General features: G+C 36.7%; 1 protein-coding gene across 3 annotated transcripts; it reads right to left on the bottom strand.

The window, feature by feature from the left end:
- Window positions 1-187: 187 nt before the first annotated feature.
- Window positions 188-17,790, bottom strand: LOC107098507 (short transient receptor potential channel 6-like). 3 transcript variants are annotated; one of them, XM_015396232.1, is made up of 15 exons: window positions 17,262-17,789; window positions 13,786-13,948; window positions 13,617-13,710; window positions 12,151-12,283; window positions 10,918-11,218; window positions 9,992-10,177; window positions 8,344-8,508; window positions 7,992-8,235; window positions 7,697-7,918; window positions 5,964-6,228; window positions 3,949-4,144; window positions 1,618-1,818; window positions 1,268-1,324; window positions 1,058-1,133; window positions 191-845 (listed from the first exon to the last, which is right to left on the bottom strand). In XM_015396232.1, exons 1-15 carry the CDS (start codon window positions 17,399-17,401, stop codon window positions 721-723), a joined length of 2,568 nt encoding a protein of 855 aa, XP_015251718.1. In that variant the 5' UTR covers window positions 17,402-17,789; the 3' UTR covers window positions 191-720. The 3 variants fall into 3 exon arrangements, with proteins under 3 accessions (XP_015251717.1, XP_015251718.1, XP_015251716.1); XM_015396231.1 differs by having other exon boundaries at window positions 188-845; window positions 13,617-13,945; window positions 17,262-17,790; XM_015396230.1 differs by having other exon boundaries at window positions 193-845; window positions 13,617-13,948; window positions 17,262-17,788.
- Window positions 17,791-20,407: the final 2,617 nt, after the last annotated feature.

Here is a 20,407-nt window from a genome sequence, read left to right as displayed (position 1 = left end):
ATATTCTGCATGTGTGGATTCTGCCTTTTTCATTTGCCGCTTATTATTTATGTAATTTTATAGCTCCAATTCTTACTGTCACAAAGCTTTATATTTTAGACTGTATTTTTGAAACTTTTGAACAAAATAGATTTAAAAAAGCAACTCTTAGATGCATCAACAAACTGATGTAATCTTAAGGGAAAACATTTACAAAATAAAGTTTTAAAAGATACCAGAATGATCAGAGTAATTTCCTTTTAAAAGTGAGCGCAGCTTTGTTTAAAAGGTGGGATTAAAACAGAAAACCTGAAAAAATGATTGTCAATTTTGGTTCCACATATAACCTAACATATACATAAGTCCAAATGTATTCATACGCCTGAAACCATTTGTAAGCATACAGTTTTTATTTTGTTCCTTGTTAAATAGTTGGAAAAATAGATGATTTATAATTTTATACTTTTTTACAAATGGCATTTTAAAAGGTAATCATATAGCTACAAAATCAGCTTTATTAGACCCTTTAAATGTGTGATTCCAATAAAAGCATCAACAACAAAAAGTATTGACAGATAATGTTGGGAAATTTTTAAAGGCAAATTGATGTTTTTTAACTCCTATATGCACATATTACAAAAAGCATTTATTTTAGCTTTGCATCCACAGCATACATTTTCTCCATATTAAAACAGTTTATCTGCTGTTCGTTTTAGCAGTCGTCAATAGACAGCGCTAAGATCACATTGTATTAAAATCTCCCAGCCTCCTCAAAAGACCATCCAGTGTCTCCATGTTATGGGATTTCTCCTCCAGCAGCTCATATCGCAGACTTGAAATATCCTGTTTAATCTCCTTCAGCTCACCTGGACCAGATCAGAGGCAATAATAAGGAAATGTAAAACAGGAAATGAGACCAAAAAAATAAATAAATAAACAGGGGTCGACATTTACAGACATCTGTTGCTGGGCAGAGTGCTGTAGTGATTACACTATAATACTACAAACCAGTTCAAGTATTTTTTTTGCCACAAAACCAAATTATAATGATTTAAAGACAGAGTTCAGTTTATATTACCTTCTGTGATCTCGTCGCTTTCTCTGTCTGCTTGAGCTTTAATTATATAACGCTTGATTAGACGCTTCATGATCTTCTGCATCCAGTGAAGAAAAAAAGGTGGGATAAAAGCAATACAATATTAATGTACAAAAGCAATTGTAGCATAATATAGTATTAAAACTCTCAGCTATCCAACAGGAGGAACATCATAGTTACTTTTACTCATACCTGATATCTTGTTGGACCATTAGATCCCCCATATCCTGGTTCTTTGCTCTTTCCCAGCTAAAATAATAAACAAATGGCTGTTAAATGAAGTCCACAGTGCTACTTTATTGCCACAAGAGGGCGCAAATTACTACATTTTTTCTTAATAAAAACCAAATTAAAAAATATTCTGGTACAATATATCATGAAAGAATGAAAGAAGGTTGAATATAATTGCAAAGAAGTTGGATATGGTATGAACTTTTTCTAAAATTTTAAAAATGTGGATAGCAAATATATTCAACTCCTTGCATTGTGATACTGGAGTATTTTAGTGAGGGTTTTATTCATATTAGGAGGAATCTACTTACTTGATTAAGCTCTATCTCAGCTTTCTTCTTATTGAGTCTGTGAACCACATATAAGAGCATGGACTTTATGGCTGTGACCAATCCCAGCATAGATTTGGGACTGGGGACCAGATTGAAGGGAACAGGGAGTGTCCTTCCCTCCTCGAAGTACGAAAACCAAAGTTTTGCCCGAGCAAACTTCCATTCAACATCAGCATCGTCCTAATGAGGTGTCAGAAGAGAAAAAAATTAATAAAAAAAAAAAATGTTAGAATAGTAAATAAATGCTTTTTTTTTTAAAGAACAGAGTTTTTTTAAATCTGTAATTATATGAAAATAAAGATAAAATATGCTCAGCTGAATTTCCCATCTGTTGCAGTAGTGATTAGTGTGTTTAGATAAGTGCATGAAAACAGGAAGATCTAGAAGCAATACCTCCATAAGACTTTACTTTTGAGTAACTTTACAGCATACTGTAGGACACCTTAATATAAAGTTGTTGCTTAGAGGATATTTAGATGAGAAATAAAACAGCATTTTATTGCAATTAGGCACAAATTTCTCGATAGCAAGATCAGAAAACCCATAGCAGTAAAACATGGCCTAGATAAAGAGCATCTTGAACTTATTTATATTCTTTCACAATTCAACATAATTATGTGATGTTGTAAGTGTTACCTTATTTTAAAAAAGGAAATATGTCTTTATAAAAATCTGGTTAATCCTCATTTTCTACAAGGATAATCTCAATTTCAAAAATAGACGTGTTCTGAGTTCAACTCCCACAGACTGCCTCTCTGGCTCTCTGAGTAAGAACCTTAACCCCAGACTGCTCCCTGGGCCCCCAACCAAATTAAAAGTAATTGTGACAGAATGGAGCTAACTCAGCATTGAATTATAGCTGTCTAAGCATTGAGGAGAGTGGTGGCCTAGTGGTTTGGGCATAGAGCTTGGAATCCTGAGGTTTTGAGTTTGAGCCCCACTCCCACAGACTGCCCTTAACCCAACACTGCTCCCCAATGGCAGCCCACTGCTCACCATGGGGATGGGTTAAATGTAGAGGTAAATCCCTCGAATGTGAGGTCAACAAAGTTCATTTATTATTATTATTATTAGACTGCTTAGGAAGTTTTCAACTGCTTTTGTTAAAAATATATGAGATGGAAGAAGTAACTGTACATGGATCTATACATATTTTGCAATGGTTGTGTCACCTGAGGACTGTGGGTAATAACTGTATGGATGAAGATGTGTGTAGGCACCTGTGTATGCTTCTATTTTGTAAAAATATATATAATAATTAATGGATTTGCTAACTTAAGGTATTTTGGAGTATTGTGGACAAAGATCCAGGATATGGGAGAGAGCCTTCACACAGCGTGGTGATGCCACCACCATGATTTTTGGTGGGGATGGTGTTTGAAGTTGCAGTCCTGTGGTGGAATCAATCATCTGTTATGGTGTTGCATTTTGGATCAACTGCTTATCTACATCTGAGATGAAACGATTGGATAGCCTCAATATGAAGGCCAGCTCTCTGTTAGAATTCCTCTCTAGAGGTGGTGGGAGACCAAAGGACTGTTAGACAGCATCTCCAACCTCCATCCTCCATACATGAAGCTGCTGCAGAGCTGGGGATCTCTTTCAGTGACAGACTGCTACATCCTAGATGCATCCACAGATCTTTTCCTGCAGCTGCTTTTAGATTTTTTACTGCTCCCAACAAAACCAATAAGTGCTTAAAGTGACGTTAGTATTTACACAGGTTTTTGATCTAAACAAGAATTAGTTGCACTGTTTCTAATCCACTTAATGTGTGTTTTACCAATGGTAAGTAGCAGAGATGGTAATGACTGTTTGCTCAGTTTTTCTACTCGCTCTGGTGGCCTATTTTATTCAGCAATAGTGTTTTTACTCATTTTATTTCTGCAGCTATGATGTTTCTCACAGCCTTATATTTTTTATAGAAACCAGCTTGTATGTGAACATTTCTAATTTGAACCAAAGCATTTTTGTATCAACTCGGCCCCATATATGCACTTTTTTGATATGTGCTTTTTCCGCTTCTACTGTTCATCTTAACTTAATTCCGTATTTTGTGCACCCGGAAGCTTTTTTGTCAACTTGGTTTTTTTTAAGTTTCCAACTGTCACATCCAAATTTTCTCACACAAAAAAAATCAGGCAGGATTTCTCTCAGTAAGCCAGCTAAACAACTGTTATAATGAAGATAAAATAAATAAATAAAAGTCCACTTTACATGAGGGAGCAATAAAGTAATTAGTGGGACTGCGACTCCCATCTATAGGCTCGATCTTGGACCAAGTGGTGACATATTACTGCAGTGACGTACCTCAATCTCCTGGAAGGAGCTGTTAATCATAGCGATGAGCATGTTGAGCAGCACTATCACCATGGTAACGTTGTAAACCCCGTACAGAACGTAACCAATGTTCTCTATGAATTTGTGTCCATTGTTAATCACTACAGACTTGACCTCTGATAGTCCAAATATAGCCCAGAACAAAGTCTTGAAGCTCTCCTCCAGGCTAAAAAAGAAAAAAAAAAAAACAGAAAGAAGGACAAGAGGACAGTTTTAATTCAAGCAAGTTAATACATATCCAGGAAAAAAATGGAAAACTTCCTTTTTTTAATCAATTTTAATATCTAAACATAGCACCAGTCTTAAATAGAAGAGAGAATTTAGAGATTCCTAAATCGTATAGATTCCTACAATGTTTAAAACAAGGATTCAAATGTTATTGTTTTAAATACAAATATGTATTTAAAATAAGAGAGAAGCCTCACGAAAAATATCGTACTTAAGACATTTTAAGAGAAGGACAAAAATAGTGAGAGATTAAATAAGAAGGATGCTGATAGATAAAGATAATTTACTAATGATGGGCAAAGAGATACAGGGATATACTCTATAAAGAGAGAGAGATAAATAATAGTGAAATTGGGAGGTGATTTGGGATTTATTTTTAGAAGAAGAGGTGTAACAAGAAGAGATAGAAGAATAGATGTAAAAAACTAAAGACAAAGGAAGATTCAGTTAAAAAAGCTAGTGAGAGAGAGAGAAGTAAGAATTAGATAAATACAAACAGACAGAGAGAGAGAAAAAATACTACGATGGATGAAAGATAAAGAACATATATAGAGAGAAAGACATATAGACAGAGAAACTGATATGGAAAAAATGCAGAGACGGCTAATGAACTGATAGAGGATAGATATAGAAAAAAATGAGGTAGATACAGATGGATAAGCAATAGTGAGGTAAGTATGGCGAAAGAGAGAAAAGAGAGAAAGATATATGACGATGAAGTGAGACAGAGAAATTGAGATTAAGGCAGAGGTAAAGAGATCATTTTAGCTGGTTTATAATAATTTACAGTATTAATTTACTGCATGAGGTTTGAGTGAATTGAGCGAGCTGCAAACACTGATCTACAAATAAATAAAACTCCCTGAAAAGACATATATTTCTACCTAATTTTAGCCAGTACATAAGATAATCTGCCAAAGGAATTAGTATTTCTGCTCTTAAACTAAGATATTTAGATGTTATGCACTCAAAATAAATCCTGGAGATGTTTATAAAGCATAATTTTTTTATTATTGAATCGCCTTACCTGCATATTTTCAGTTTTTGCAGTAAGCAAATTGTGTTTTGAAATTGACAGTTTTCTGTTATTTCTAGTTGTTCTTATGAATCAACGAAGATGATTAAGTCATGCTATGGTTCAGGGAGGAAAAGCTTTTGATAAGAACCCAAATTTTTATCTCAACCTATTTTTGCAATGATGAATGCCAGATACACCACATTATTCTGCAAGAAGTCTATTAATTAATCTAAATTGTTTTGTTTTCTACAATTAATAACCACATTAGGTGGGTGCTCTCAAATACCAGTAATAGGTGTGGTGTAGAGGATTGCTGAAGAGTCAGTGAGTCGATCAGCTGGTTTTCCTTAGATAGGAAACTTTGAATCAATCTGACTGTATGAACTGGTTGATCTGTATCTCTAAAGTGCCTTGAGATGTGTCGTGAATTGGCTCTGTATAAATAAACTGAATTTATAAACTTTTCATGGACTAAACAGATTAATCATCTCTCTGTAAAAGTTTAAAGAAGCTGTCAATCCTGAAAACTGAATCATAGTTTTGTTGTGTGTTCTCCTGGTACAGTATGCCTAAAACAAACATTAAAAAAAGAACATTAACCAAACTTAGTTATTATTTTAGTTTTTTTTTAATCTTGCTTTTCTCAATTATCCCTATTTTAGCCTGCTTCTTTAATAGAAAAAGGCAATTTTTTGTGACAATGATGCAAATGCAGGAGAACTAGATACGAATGTCTTACGTAGTGAAGGCGTCATTCTGCTTCGCTCCCAGGTAGTAAGAGTACAGGTTGAACATGCCGATCATGAACGCCAAGAAGACTAGCAGGAAGATGACCATGAACTTGAAGATGTCTTTGACAGTCCTTCCCAAAGAGATCTGGAGTGGACCAAAGCTCTCGTTGGCTGGCAGGATGTAAGCAATCCGAGAGAAGCTCAGCACCACAGCGATGGCATAGAGGCCCTCTGACACCAGCTGAGGATCTGAGGGCAGCCAGTCGATACGTGCTGCAAACAAAAACATAAATCACCCATTAAACATCCAACATAACTCCTGCTAATAAACATGCAATCGGTTTTAGGGGGGGTATAGCAAGTGCATGGTGATTTGACTGTGGCCACAATAAAAGTAAGTTTTGCTTTTTGACACCTAAGGTGAAAAATAAATAAAAGAAAGGGAGTTGAGCAAAATTTGAATCAAATTTATGTTTAACAAAAGGAGAGGAGAGAGTTATCCGTTCATCTGATGTATTTCACTTATCAAAGTTTGGGTTGTAGGTTTAGTAAGCCTGGGATGAAAACCTTCACATCCTGCAACTCAGCAACTCTGCCTCTTCCTTGGGTTTAGCATGAAGCATTCCCAGGCCAGAGTAAATAATGAATCCTTGCAGTTTATTCCCCATCAGCCTTGGTGGGCTGGTGTCCGGCTACTTTTTAGTTCAAATACCTGAATTAAAGCTCCAGTTTGTAATAATTACAGGATTCCCTGACAGAAATTTAATATATTATACATAAGTATGTAAATTATTATCATTTATGAATTGAAAATCACAAGATTTATGTTCTTCTTGCCTTAGAAATAGCTATTTCTTTGCAGCAGTAAGAGCTGACAAACTAGTGACTGTAGATAACACTAGGATGGGAATTTTGCAAGTTAGACCTCCTGTATGTATAATCTATATCTACATAAAACAAACACTTAAACATGTTATACAGTCATTTGTAGAGACACCATCTGATATAATTTCTATTAAATGTGTTTGGGCATGTTTCTCTTCCATATTTGCTGCCAAATAGTTGTACTTTTTATTAGTTCCTCATTGTAAAAACCTCCCAGGCTCAGTCAGACTGGATATATCATCCTTATTTTTCTTATTTATTTTTATCTACTTAATTGGATTTAAGTAAGGATTTCAAGTTGGCCATTTTAACACCAGATTATGCTTTAATCAAGATTAATCTGTTGTTGCCCTGGTTTAAAAGCAACAGTGTAACTTTTAGTCACTTGACTTGTAACTTTCAGATTTAGCCACCCTGAATTTCACTCTATTGTCTTTTTTTTTCCTTTTACTAAAAGCATCTTCCCCACCCATAGGAAAGAACAGCATCCCCACAGCATGATCCAGCCTCCACATTGTATCGACATGAGGAGAGTGTGTTCATGGAGATCTGCTACAATCAGTGTTGTGCATCCAAATGAAACATTTATTCTGGTCTCAACTAACCAGACAGGCCTCTTTCATCTGAAAACATGTGGGAAAATTATATGAATATTGTTCAAAGCTCTATAGGATAATCTTTGATTTTATCTCTTCAAATCAAATTTTCCAAAAACTGAAGTAAAAAAGGTAATTTAAATTCAAGTATTCAGAATCAAGTTGTTATACAAGATGCGCACTCATTTTTGATTTATATAGTAAAATTGTAACCATAGGTATATGGTAAGTTAAAACCTCATGCTTGGGTGTCTGTTTACCCAGAATGAAGTAGCATTTCTCTCGGCTCAGTTGGTCCAGTGTTTTGTTATGTTTGTACACATAGGCCTGGGCCCAGTCAGCTTGCTTCTTAGCAGAGAAACGGCAGCTGAAGGACGCCAGAAAAATGGCCAACATCCCAAAGTCCAAGAAGTTCCATGGTTCAACCAGGTACTCTCCGGGTCCCTGGCTCCAGATTTCCTTCACTTCAGCCCAAATCATGCCTGCAGGAACACAGATCAATAATCACATTCTTCTTTTAACAGTTGTTTACATACAGACTTATCTTTTGCTCACCAATGACCCATGAAATGATTAGGATCTCCATCCACGTAAAGGGGGTGGTGGTTGTGCGGTGAAGTACTGGGGGGTCCAGCTTTAGCTGTGAACTTCCAGGTTGCTGATGGTGGGTCATGTTTGGCAACAGGGTGGTTCCTGCAAAACGGTCAGCAGCATTCAGGATGAGCAGACCCAGGAAAATTGTAAAGGATGAGGCGTGGGCAACAAACTTCATAAAGGGGCTGCGCATAACTTTTCCCACCTGAAAATGAAATAAAAAGGATGAGAGATCCTATTTTGTGTTGTAATCAACCATAACATATATGTGCATTAACAAGTTAATGTGGGACAAAGTCTGTGCGCTCAGTACCCTGCTGCAAGGAGTGACCCAATACGCCACAGCCAGTCCAGGCAGTCCTATAGCCACAGCAAGAACCACCAGCAGCTTAATCGCAGTAGTTTGTTGTCTCAGCCCAGGAATGTTCTCGTACCAAATGCTCAGCAGCTGCTGCTGACAGTTTGGATGGGCAACAAACTGGAGGAAACCAAAGCTGGGTTAAAATAACTTAAGAAAAAACAGATCAGTTTGTTCATATACAACCAATTCATAATAAATGTCAATTTAGATTATGATGCAGTTCATTTAAATATAATAATTAACAGCTCTGTCCTATTTCAGCTTAAATCAGAAAAACATTCTTCCAAAGACAACCTAACAAACATTCCAGTTTAATACAAACTATACTTTCTGTTGATTATTTGATTACAGTTGATCAAAAGTCTTTTCTTCTGCAAGAAAGGTGTAATTTATTCAATAACCAATTATTTTGTCTGTTAAAAAGCCAAAGAGCTAATATTAAAAGCAAAAGAAAACAAAAATCACAGTTACATTTTATTTTGGTATGTTGTTTGTTTAAATCTACCACATAAATAAATGTATATGCATACATACATACTAATCACCTATTTATAGATAAATACTTTCTCTTAAATAAAATCATTAACCATATCCATGGGTGCACACATCCAAAAAAAAAAGTAACAGTTCATAAATCACTGCAGAGATGATATATTTTGTTTGTTTGAATCTCTAGAATTCAGAAATGTCTGTTAAATGTCTATTTAGAAGTTAAACACAGGTCCCAAACATACAGCTTCCACATCATTTAAGATGGATTTACCCAAAGGAGGATGTTGTGCTTTCAATTAATGATTTAAAATGTGAAAGGACTTTTGGGAACCATGACACTTTCCCCTCGTCCTTCAGGCTAAAGACGAGGGAAACCAGCCAGTAAGTTTTCAGTTCAAACTAACAGCATCCATGGAGGAGAAAACAGTCTAGCAGTCAGTGATAGATTTTAAATAAAAATTAAACTCTTTACCAAAACATTTGTTTTATATACAGTCTGATAGGATCAAATTTACACAACATAGAGTCCAGTCTGTGAAGCTATTAAACATGTGAGTTTGTGCATCTTTCTAACCATCAAACTACACACCAAGGCGGATCTTTACCCGAAATCTACTCCACAGAATTAAATATGTTTAATCTGACAAAGTCTACACTAATTCAACAGTTGGCTACAGGTACTTAAAGGAAAACCTGTCTGTATTAATCCGTATTTAGATAAATTCTCAAAAGCCAGGGCAGGCTGCACCACAGGGGTTGTGTGGAAAAACATTGTTATATTTTTAAAAATATTATAGAGGAGTAAAATGTGGGAAAACGATGCAAAATACGTTGAAGCAGCTTCAGTCTGTTGGATTTTATGTGGAAGTTATGATTTGCGTTTGTTAAAAAACAAAGAGATTGGACCACTGAGTGAATTTCCCAGAATGATGGATTCTGATTGCATCAACCTTTAGCCCTCTAGTCGCCTAAATGGAAACTTTAAATGACCAAAATAAAAAATAACAAACTAGAAATCTGTGAGCAAAACTCTTTTAAATAGTGGAGTGTTTTACAGTCTTGCTTATTGCTGTCTTTTTTTTTTTTATTTAAGAACTTGTTTATTTACCTTTTTGAGTTCGTATTTGATTGCTAATTTGAGCCGGGTCAGTGAGGGGCGACCAGGTAAATCAAAGCTTTCATCAGAAGCTGTTTCTCCGTTCAGGATGGCCTCCACTTCCTCTGTGCTCCGACAAAGGTCCAGAAGGCCCACCACGTAATCTTTACACTGGTTAGACAGGCGACTGTAATCGTTCTGCAAAGATAAAGAAGAAGCATGAGCAACAAGTGGTTTCATGTAGTTTTAATAAACGTTGGTAGGAATTAAAATGGACACCATTCAAATGTGATATTTAAACCATCTTTGTCATTCAGAGTGTCACAAATATTGCACCCCCATTTTTTTGTATAAAAACATTTCTTTTTGTATGTGAGCATGTTAATGTGTATATAAGGGTTCACTTTACATAGTAGAATGTAAATGTGTAAATGTAAATGTGACAATAAAATTTAAATCATCTCAGTTTTTTTGTTGGTCACTAAAAAAAACATTTTGTTTTATTCCAGTTCAAAAAAAACCTACAAATGACCTCATAAGTGTAATTATTTCAGTAGGTGCATTTAACAAAAATGTTTAAGTAATCTAATGCTCTATGAAAAAATAATATTCTACCCTACAGAATACTTATACACAAATGTCATAAGTATGGCCTTCAAAAGAAAAAAAACTGGGGTCCCAAAACTCAACCTTGTACAACTCCACATTTAATGTGAATTTTGAAACTTTATTCTTATCCTTTATAAACCTTTATAAATGTTTAATTGTAATAAACACCAGTGGATTTTCATAGTGAATATAGCAAATGAATCATATCTTCTTGTAAATGTTCTTGTTTTCAGGAAACAAACCACATTTCAAGCAACTGAAACCTGTGAGAGCAGACAACAGCTGCCAGAAAACAAATCAACTCAGGCAACATGTTCGGTTACTCTGACCTTAAATTCTTTCTCTATATCAGCTAGCATGGCCAGCTCATTGCTGAGCTCCAATGCTGCCAGCACCGGATCCTCGTTAGAGAGAGAGAGGTACGCAGGACTGGCCAGTCCTCTGTATGCATTGATCCTGGAGCGTGAGTGGCTGAAGGAATCGTACTGCTGCTGATAGTTACACGAGTCGCAGCCACAGAAGTAATCATGAGGAGGATCGATGCGGGCCCCTTTGCTCAGGAGCGTGTAAACTATCTCATATTCCTGGCAGTGAGCTGCAAGAATCACTGGAGTCACATCATGAGAAAACCTGTGAGGATAAACAAAGAAAAAAAATATTTTCCCATTGCTGTACTATAGCTTTAACTTTGGAACGTTACCCTGAGCAACAATAATGAAATCAGTAAGAAATCCTTTCAGTAAAACTTTGGCAGTTTTAGCTAATTTTATGAAAGAAGGATATTACATCTTTTAAAGCTCATTAACTCAGTTCGGTTTAGCAAGGATCTAAGGTAGGGGTCAAAAAGCATCACTAAAAATCTAAAATAAACTTTTAATGGCTGCCAAACTGCAAATTTTGCCATTGATTTCTAGTCTACAACAAGTCAGCCTTAGCTTGATCACCTTATTATACAGTAGATGTAAATAAACCATTAGAACAAATTGTTTTATTTTATGGGACAAACATTACACCGGAAAAAATCAGATTTTTCCATCCTTTAATTCAAATAAATTTCATCAGGGAAAAAACAATGTTGAAATCATTTTTCACAGAATATTCCGTTCCATCCAAGAAAGTTTAAAAGGTGGGACGCTCAAAGATAAGATGACATTAATTGGTAAAGTTCTTGAAGAGAAAAAGCCCCGTAGCATCATAGAATCTACACCATGCGCTATAAAATGGGAATTTAGAGCTTTTTCTCACATTCCGAGTGAGATCATTTTTCCATTTTTCTTGCACACCTCCCAAACCACTGATTGGCTGTAAAAGTTCACTTTTCTCAAATCTATAATTAGACAGATTTCTCTTCTATTTGCGTTATCTGTGATAATTTGCACTTTCTCTAAAGAGAACCACTCGCACTGCAATATATTTTTCAAAAGGAGGCAACAGTAGGTTTACCATCCAAACAGATTTTTCTTTTCTTCTTTTTTTTTGCTTTTATGTCACAAAAAAATGTGTATAATAAGATAATTTTAAGCCTTACAAGGTGCTGTGTGATGCTTCTTTACCAGCCGTACCTTGTCCCATCTTCATCATAAGCATAGAAGTCATCCAACATGTCTACTTGAGCAGGACTTGCTGTCAGACGGTTAGCATCTCTGAAAGAAGGGTGACTGAGCAGGGCCTCTGTGATACGAACATAACCCTTACCTATGGCACAAACAGAGAAAACTGGTTATAGAAGTGTATTTATTTTCCTACATGAATAAAATCTAAAATTGATTTAGTTAAATATAAGGTTATTATATAAAATAATTATTGTGAGTAGAAGGCAAATTGGAATAAAAACTAAAAATCTAAAAAGTGCAGATTGCCTATTTATTTAGCCCCACCTGGGTCAATCACAGTTACAGAATGTTTCTACCATTTTCCCCACATCTAGAGACTGAAATTTCATTCTTTAGATGTGAAATCTCCACTTTTTCCTTTTCTTTTTTTCAGATTATGTGAAAATGTCAGTAAAAATAGGTTTTGGATTAATGTTTTGCTGGAAGATAAACCTTCAGCACAGTTGAAAGTCTTCTGTAGCCTCTAACTGGTTTATTTCCAGTATAGCGCCATATTTGGCGTAATCTATCAACCCATTCATTTTGATGAGCTGCCCTGTCCGAGCTGAAGAGATGAATCTCCTCAGTATGATGTTGCAACACTATGTTTCACAGTATAAAGTGACTGTTTGGAATATAGCTTTTGCATGTAGCTAAAATGTTCAGTTTAGGTCTGAACTGAATTTGTTTCTGTTTTCTGCAAAATGCAAGTCAAAGATTTACAAGCAGTTTCTCCAGCCTGAGTTATGGATCTCTGCAGCTCCTCCAAGGCTACTGTTATTCTGATTATTAATCTCCTTGCTCAGTATGTCAGTTCAGCTCCATGGACATGACTCTGTGGGTTTGCGGTTGTGTCATACTTTTTTATTTTTTCATAAAATTAGATGTTCAACGTTCATAATCCAGTTCTATTTCCTGTCTCTGTTTTAAACCTCTGAACAATTTTAATCTTAATCTTTCATCTATGTTCTTTTGCTCTTGCTTGTTCATTAATATTGTCCAACAAACCTCTGAGGCCTTCACAGAACAGCTGTTTATACAAAAGTCTTTGATTTGTTCATTTCTGAGGTTGTTTGCATGAATTTTATTTTATTTTATAGGAGCTAAATACAAATGTAGAGCACTCTTTTTAGATTTATTTTTTTTGCCAAAGAAAATGTGAAAACCTTCTATTGTTCCCTTCCCATTTTGTGTTGGTTCTTAAAATATCTGGATATTTACCAAATGGGAACTTCATTAGTAAACTTTCAGTTAAATCAAATATTGAGCAGTTGATGCAAAGCTGTTATTTTTCCAGCGATAAAAATCCCTTTGCTCTGATGAAAAGTTAATTTTGACGCCTCTGTATCACATACTATCTGCTCCCTGCCAGATGAGATTAAACTTTCAAGTAAATATTTATCTACAGTATGAATACACAAGAGCACAGTTCTTACTGATGGCCAAAAGGAGAGCGTCTCCCACTCTGGCTAAGTCTGCCCTCCCCAGCAGCAGCTCCGTCACCTCCAGATGTTCATTGGCCACAGCCAGCTGCAGAGCGTTTTGTCCCATGTAATCCACAGCATTGACATTCAGGTTGGGGATCTGAAGCAGCATGCGACGCACCTCTGGGATGTTGCCGTACTCAGCTGCCTCTAGGAAACGTTGCTCGACGTCTGAAAGGCTGATCAAAGGAGCTGAGAACATGTAGGCAGGACCCCGTAGAGCCTGGCGCCGTTTTACAGTGCTGATGCGAGCTGTGAGCTGCCTGTCAGAGCTGCTGTGCCTGCTGGGAATCAGGGAAGCATACAGTTCTGATCAGAAGATAATAAAATGGATCACACTTGTCTCAATTGTTTAAAAGCTTCAAATTTGTTTAAATCTAACGTTCTTTACAAAAACAACCAAATTCAACACCGTCATGTTTTGTTAAAGAAAGATTAACAACTTCAAGTCAAAGCTGCTGTATTTACTTTTATGAGCTATCTAACAATATTATTACTCAGTTTTTTTCTTACAGACTTCCTACTTTCTGTTTTCTGTTTAAAACATTTTTAAGATATGGAAAAATCTATTTCCTACCACATCCCTTCTAATAGTTTCATATGAGTGCTGATTTTCATTGACTTGCTTTCTAAAGGTGCACTGCTACAAAAAGTAAATGAAAAGCTCAAATAACACATCCTAGACCTGAATAAATGAAATAATATCATTTAATACTTTGTTCTGTACACAGTTAAATGTACCAACAACAAAAACAAAAAATATCAATAGAAATCAATCGTATTAACCAATGGAGGCCTAATGTTGGAGTCGAACACAAAATTACAGTGGAAAAACACTAAAGGCTGATCCAACTTTGATTAATGCATATTTGTGGTCTACGGGAGGTTTTGCAGGGCTATGGCAGTGCTCCTCCTGTTCCTCCTTGCACAAAGGCAGAGGTAGCAGTTGTCCTGCTGGGTTGTTGCCCTCCTACAGTCTCCTCCACGTCTCCTGGTGAACTGGCCTGTCTCCTGGTGGCACCTCCAGCCTGTGGACTACTAAGCTGACAGATACAGGAAACCCTCTTGCCACAGCTCGCATGCTGGATGAGCTGCACTACCTGAGTCACTTGTGTGGGTTGTAGAGTCCATCTCATGCTACCACAAGTGTGAAAGCACCACCAAGATTCAAAAGTGACCAAAACATCAGGCAGAAAGCATTAGGTACTGAGAAGTGGTCAGTGGTCTCCTCCTGCTGAACCACTCCTTTTTTGAGTGCGACAGAAATTTTCATTTAATATGAATTATGTTGTGTTGTTTATGTGTTAATTGATTTGTTTTAGCAGTGTATTTACCCAGGCCGATATTTTTGATTAACTGTATGTGAAAACCTTCACAGCTTTTTGCAGGCTTTATTTAGTTATTGAAATTCTGCATGACCAGAGCAGACAAGAACGTTGGCAACACTGTATATCCCTTGCAAGGATTTATAAATGCTGGCTTGAATGAAGAAATACCAGAACTAATTTTCCTGTTAAATGAAGCCTAGGTGGAAGTTCAGCTGAAGAAACTAAATTACTATCCCTCATCATCAGAGGCTCTCTGCCTCTGATGCAAACCAATCGGCATTGAACAGCACCTCCACAAAGCCCAATCAGCATCCAGAGTTCATCTTAAAAGGTCTTTAAATCCTCGACTCAATCTGCTACCCAGCCAAGCGCAAGCAGTGGTTGCGCTAGTCTGATTTTGACATAGATTCAACCCACCTCCATCTCCTTCTCAACCATCGTAGCTATGGTCCATCTAGCTTTTTCATGGTGCTTCTTCAACCTTGTCCCCATCAAAGGTTAATTACTTACTGCATTCCCCACCACATCTCGATTGGTCCAGCAGAAGACTGCCATGTTGAGCCTGGTTCTGCCAGAGGGTTCTTCCTCAAAGTTTTTCCTCTGCATTGTAGCTTTTTGCTTGCTCATCACAGATAGGTTCATGCAAACCTCTTTATCCAAGCTGGACATCTATCTCCCGGGTCCCGAGTGAAGTACTAGTATCAGCTCACACAGTCACAGTGTTGTGGTCAAGACCACCTAAGCCGAGACCAAGACAAGACCAAGACCAGAGTGTATCGAGACCGAGACAAGACCAAGACTTTTAGGGTCCGAGACCGAGTCAAGACCAAGACCAGCGCCAGTATGTGACAATAAAATGTGAAACATGATCAAAATCACTAAAATTGATCTAAAAGACCCACATTCACATAAAAACACCTAGATATTTAACACACAGAACTGGACTAAACATTAACATCTTTATTTAGTACTTCTGTGTAGTAATCACAGAATTTCAAACAATTAATCAAAGTCGATCAAAATTGTATTTTCTCTGCCTTTCATGAACAGTACATACATTTATGTTGTTTTTAAATGTGCTATTTCAAAACAATGTGCAAAATTCTGTAAAATTTGTAAAACTGAAAAAAAAAGCCAATCATTTCTCTTGTTTCTCTCTCATATACAGATTAAAGCTATATTATATAACTTTTCTTAAATAAATCTATATCTGTCACCAAGTTGTGAAAAATGTTATGAGATAATTTGTTGAAAAAATAGATTGATCTCCTTCACTGCATTTACCAATGAGACAGGTTATTGCTTGGATTTGAATCCAAGCATCCAATAAAAAGAAATTGATAATATTATATATATATTTCCACAGTTTTGGTCTTGACCGGTCTTGAAATAAAATGCCGAGTCCTCAAGGCCCGAGACCGAGACAAGACCGAGACCAAATGGGGTCAAGTCCGAGACGAGACCGAGATCATCAAAAAATTGTCTCGAGACCGGTCTTGAGACCAAGACCGATCTCGAGTACTACAACACTGTCACAGTGTACTGGATCCCACCAATTCAGCTCAAGCAGATCATCTCGTCAACCAACAGTATGGACTGAACCAACTTCATCTATCTCCACTCCACCACTAGTTTCAGGCCTGGGGGGAAACATCCCTGTTGTCTTACAACCGCTTATGCATATTATAGTAAAATTCTGTTCTAATGTTTACCGCCGAGGTCTGAGAGTCAAAGTCTTAAAATTATTGTGTCAATAAAATTCTTCTAATTGTTTTTTTAGATTGAAATAAGAACAATTTTTCCCCTCAAAGATATTCAGGAATCTTTCTTATTCTACAGCTTTATCTCTAAGCGTTTCTCTAAAACAAACAGAACAGATCCATGTAATGACATTACCTGCTATACTCAGATGTGGCTGAACTGGAGGCCTAGACTTGATTGCAAACATGATCTCAGTAAAGCATTGTCCTTTACAAAACCTCACAAACTAAATATCTGTAAATATCCACTGCTTGAATCATTGTTATCCAAATGTCTGTTATTCAAACTGTTAATAAATATAGTAGTTAAGAGGTGGTTTATGTTTTTAATGTATATCTGGGTGGATTTCTTTTCCTTATCTTTTCTTCCATCAAATAATCATGTAGAATGATGATGTGACCCAGTTTACGTTTTAACCTACATTAATTAGGAAAACATGCCTCACATTTAACCGTATTTGCACTTTCTTTTTGTTTATCTATTAGTCCAGGTAAAATCAGAGTCTTACCCAAGGTTTTGTCCAGCAGAACAGTATTCCTCCCTAAAATCATCATTCAGCAGCAGGTTGTCCTGGCTTCTTGTTCCGGATCTGTCCATGTTGCCAGGAGATTGGCTGCTGCGATTTCCTCCCCGCGGTTTGTGGTTCATCCTGAGCGATGATCAGCAGCTGAGGGTCTGCTCCTGCTTCATGTGAGCAAGTAGTCGAGTGCCTGCGGCATGTTCCTGCTTTGCTCCCTCTGCCGCCCTCCCCCTATGTTTATTCTCTATCCTTGAGAAAGAATGCATCCTTCTGGGTCCCACTGTACTTTTATTTACATGACACAGTCAATCTCACAGATGTAGAGAAAACCTTAAGGATCACTTTGATGATCAAAATCATTCCTCTTCAAATTGTGTTCTGTATCTTTAGAAACCTTAACGCTCCCCTCTCCCCCTTACTCTGACCTCGTCTCTACCTTACCTGTCAAAGTTTTAATTAAGTTTTTAAGTTGAAGAAAAGAAAATGCAGGATATCCCTTTCCTTAAGTTTTACTGCTTGAATTGTGTATAAGAAAAACTTTGTAGTGAGCATGTTTGAATACGTGCGTGCCAGAGTGGATGATGGCTGATGTACTGCAGATGAGATTCCTCCAGGGTTAAATTCCCACTAGACCAAACTTCCTGTCCGCTCCCACTTTCCACTGATCCCTGTCAAGTGTGGGAAAACAAACACACATAATCATATATCCTTAAGGCAAGCATGGCTGTTAATTGATATGGTGCATGGTAATCTTATCTCTGTTTTAGAGAATTGTTGCCTCAATCTAACTCAGGCCTCAGTTTCATTATAAGTCATATTGGTACAAACCTTAAAAGTAGAAAAGAATCTGAAAGCGCAAAGTCTCTGATGTCTGATAGAGTGAAAACTGCCTTTTAAGGCTCTGATTACTTAAGATTAGTCACTTCGTACATTTCATTCTGTGAGAGAGTTAGATGGCTTCAAGGAATAAGGTCTAAACACTGACGTATGTCAATAGTAGGAGTTTTTGTTAAGACTTCCTGCACAGAGCAGAACAGACCCAAGATCTAGGTGTAAACACTGTCAACCCAAACATACACAGTTCCATTAGGGGGGACAGAGAGTGCAAAGCACCTGAACGTGTCCCGTTCTCTATCTGTGTGTGCGTTTCTATGGATGGAAGCTGCCAACACATGCACATACCAGACCACACAAGAGCCAGACTTCCAACAATGTTATCAGCTGAATTAATGAATCTTTATCGAGTAAAAACACACAAACATAAAGTAAATCACGTGTTCTTGCGTGTAGAACTAAACAGGAAGACAGAGGTGGGAGATTACAGAGAAGAACTCCTCAGATGGGCCTTCTGCTCTTTGCTTTAATGGTGAAGTACTCTTATTTTTGCCTTCAGTACATCGTTTTATTCAAAAAACACACCAAGCAGCTTACAAAACTGAATGAAAAAAAAACAGAGGTAATAATCTTTGGACCAAAGGAGGATAGAATAAGAGTTAGCACACGCTTTCAGCTACTACAGCTAAAAAAAAACCTGATTGATGTCCTGATGGACTCAGACCTGAACCTTCAGAAGCACGTAAAGACCTTTTATCACCTGAAGAACATTTCCAGGGTTACAGGACTAATGTCTAAGAAGGATCTAGAAAAACCTAATTCATTCATGTATCTTTATTATAATTGATTACTTGAAAGTTTTCTTCATGGTTTGCCTAAAACGTCCATCTGACAGCTGCAGTTCATCCAAAACAATGCTGCCTGTATTCTCACTAGAACTGAGAAAGTAGAACACATCAGCCTGGTTTTAAAATATTTCCACTGGCTCCCTGTAGCTCAGAGAATAGACTTTAAAATCCTTCTGTTAGTCTATAAATCACTGAATGGATCAGAACCTCAATACATAACAGGTTTGTTGTGAGTGTATCACCCAGATCAGGTCTCAGGTCTTCTAGTTCCAGCCTACTCTGTTCACCCAGAACTAAAACCAAACATGGAGAAGCAGCATTTAGTTCCTATGCTCCATTGATCTGGGACAAACTCCCAGAAGACTGGACAACTTTTAAAAGCCTGAGTTCTTTTAAGTCACAGTTAAAAACCATTTTTTTTTAAAACAGCCTTTGACAGTTGAAGTTAAACTGTTAACTGAGGTATTGTTAGTTTAAAGTTTTAAGATGTCTTTATATGATTTAATTCTGCTTTTATTTTCCTTCTATTTTATACGTCAATTCTCATAAAGCACTTTTGTCTTTGAACTGAATTGTGCTCTATAAATAAACTTTCCTTGCCTTAGAACGATTTAGTATATTATGTGAGTGGTGAAAATGTTTTTCCGATCCTTTAAGCTGTTTTTCCTTTTTTTTGACATTTAAATTTCAGGATTTTGTAAATCAAGAAAAGTACAAAATCTTGGATGGATAACCTCAGTTATTATATGATACAGGTTTAAATTCGGAATTAATTTCATAAAAGAAAAATGAAATTAATGTTGTCAGTGCATCAGCCACCCAGACCTTTCAGATGTTCTGGCAGGACTCTGTGTACCCAGAACCAGAACCAGCAAGGAGAGACGACCTTTAGTTCTCATGCTTCACTAATCTGGAATAAACTCCCAGAAAACTGTAAAAGGGATGAAACACTGAGTTTTTTAGAGTGATCTTAAAATACTTATCATGGTGAGGATTTTATAGGCAGTAAATGCCGTTTAAATTCTTCAGTGTTGCAATGGTTTGCACACATTAACTAATAAATTTTTTATTATGTTTTTCTCAAAATTTTTCTATTGTTAATCTTTAAAATGTCCATATATTGACCTATTGACCTATATTAACTCTTCCTGCTTCAGAACAGTCAGTCTGCTGCAACTGGATTTAGACTCTGCTTAAGGCACTCTTATAATCCTTAATAATCCACTTTTAGCAATTTATTCACCTTAGGTGCTTAGGGCCTGAGGTGTTTTGTGATTAAAGTTTAACTTACCAAGGGAGAATTCAAAGAAAATATGTGAATTCCTTGATTTGAACTATTTTATTAGAAATACAGACATGTAAAGCACCCCTGATCACTGGGACACAAGGAGGGCAGACACAGGGATGGCCGCACCCACCAGTAAAGGGCAGACAAGAGCAACTGTAGCCCGA

The sequence above is a fragment of the Cyprinodon variegatus genome, unplaced genomic scaffold, assembly GCF_000732505.1.
Source record: "Cyprinodon variegatus isolate N-32 unplaced genomic scaffold, C_variegatus-1.0 Scaffold784, whole genome shotgun sequence".
Taxonomy (NCBI): Eukaryota; Metazoa; Chordata; class Actinopteri; order Cyprinodontiformes; family Cyprinodontidae; genus Cyprinodon; species Cyprinodon variegatus.
This window is presented reverse-complemented; position numbering and strand designations above follow the sequence as displayed.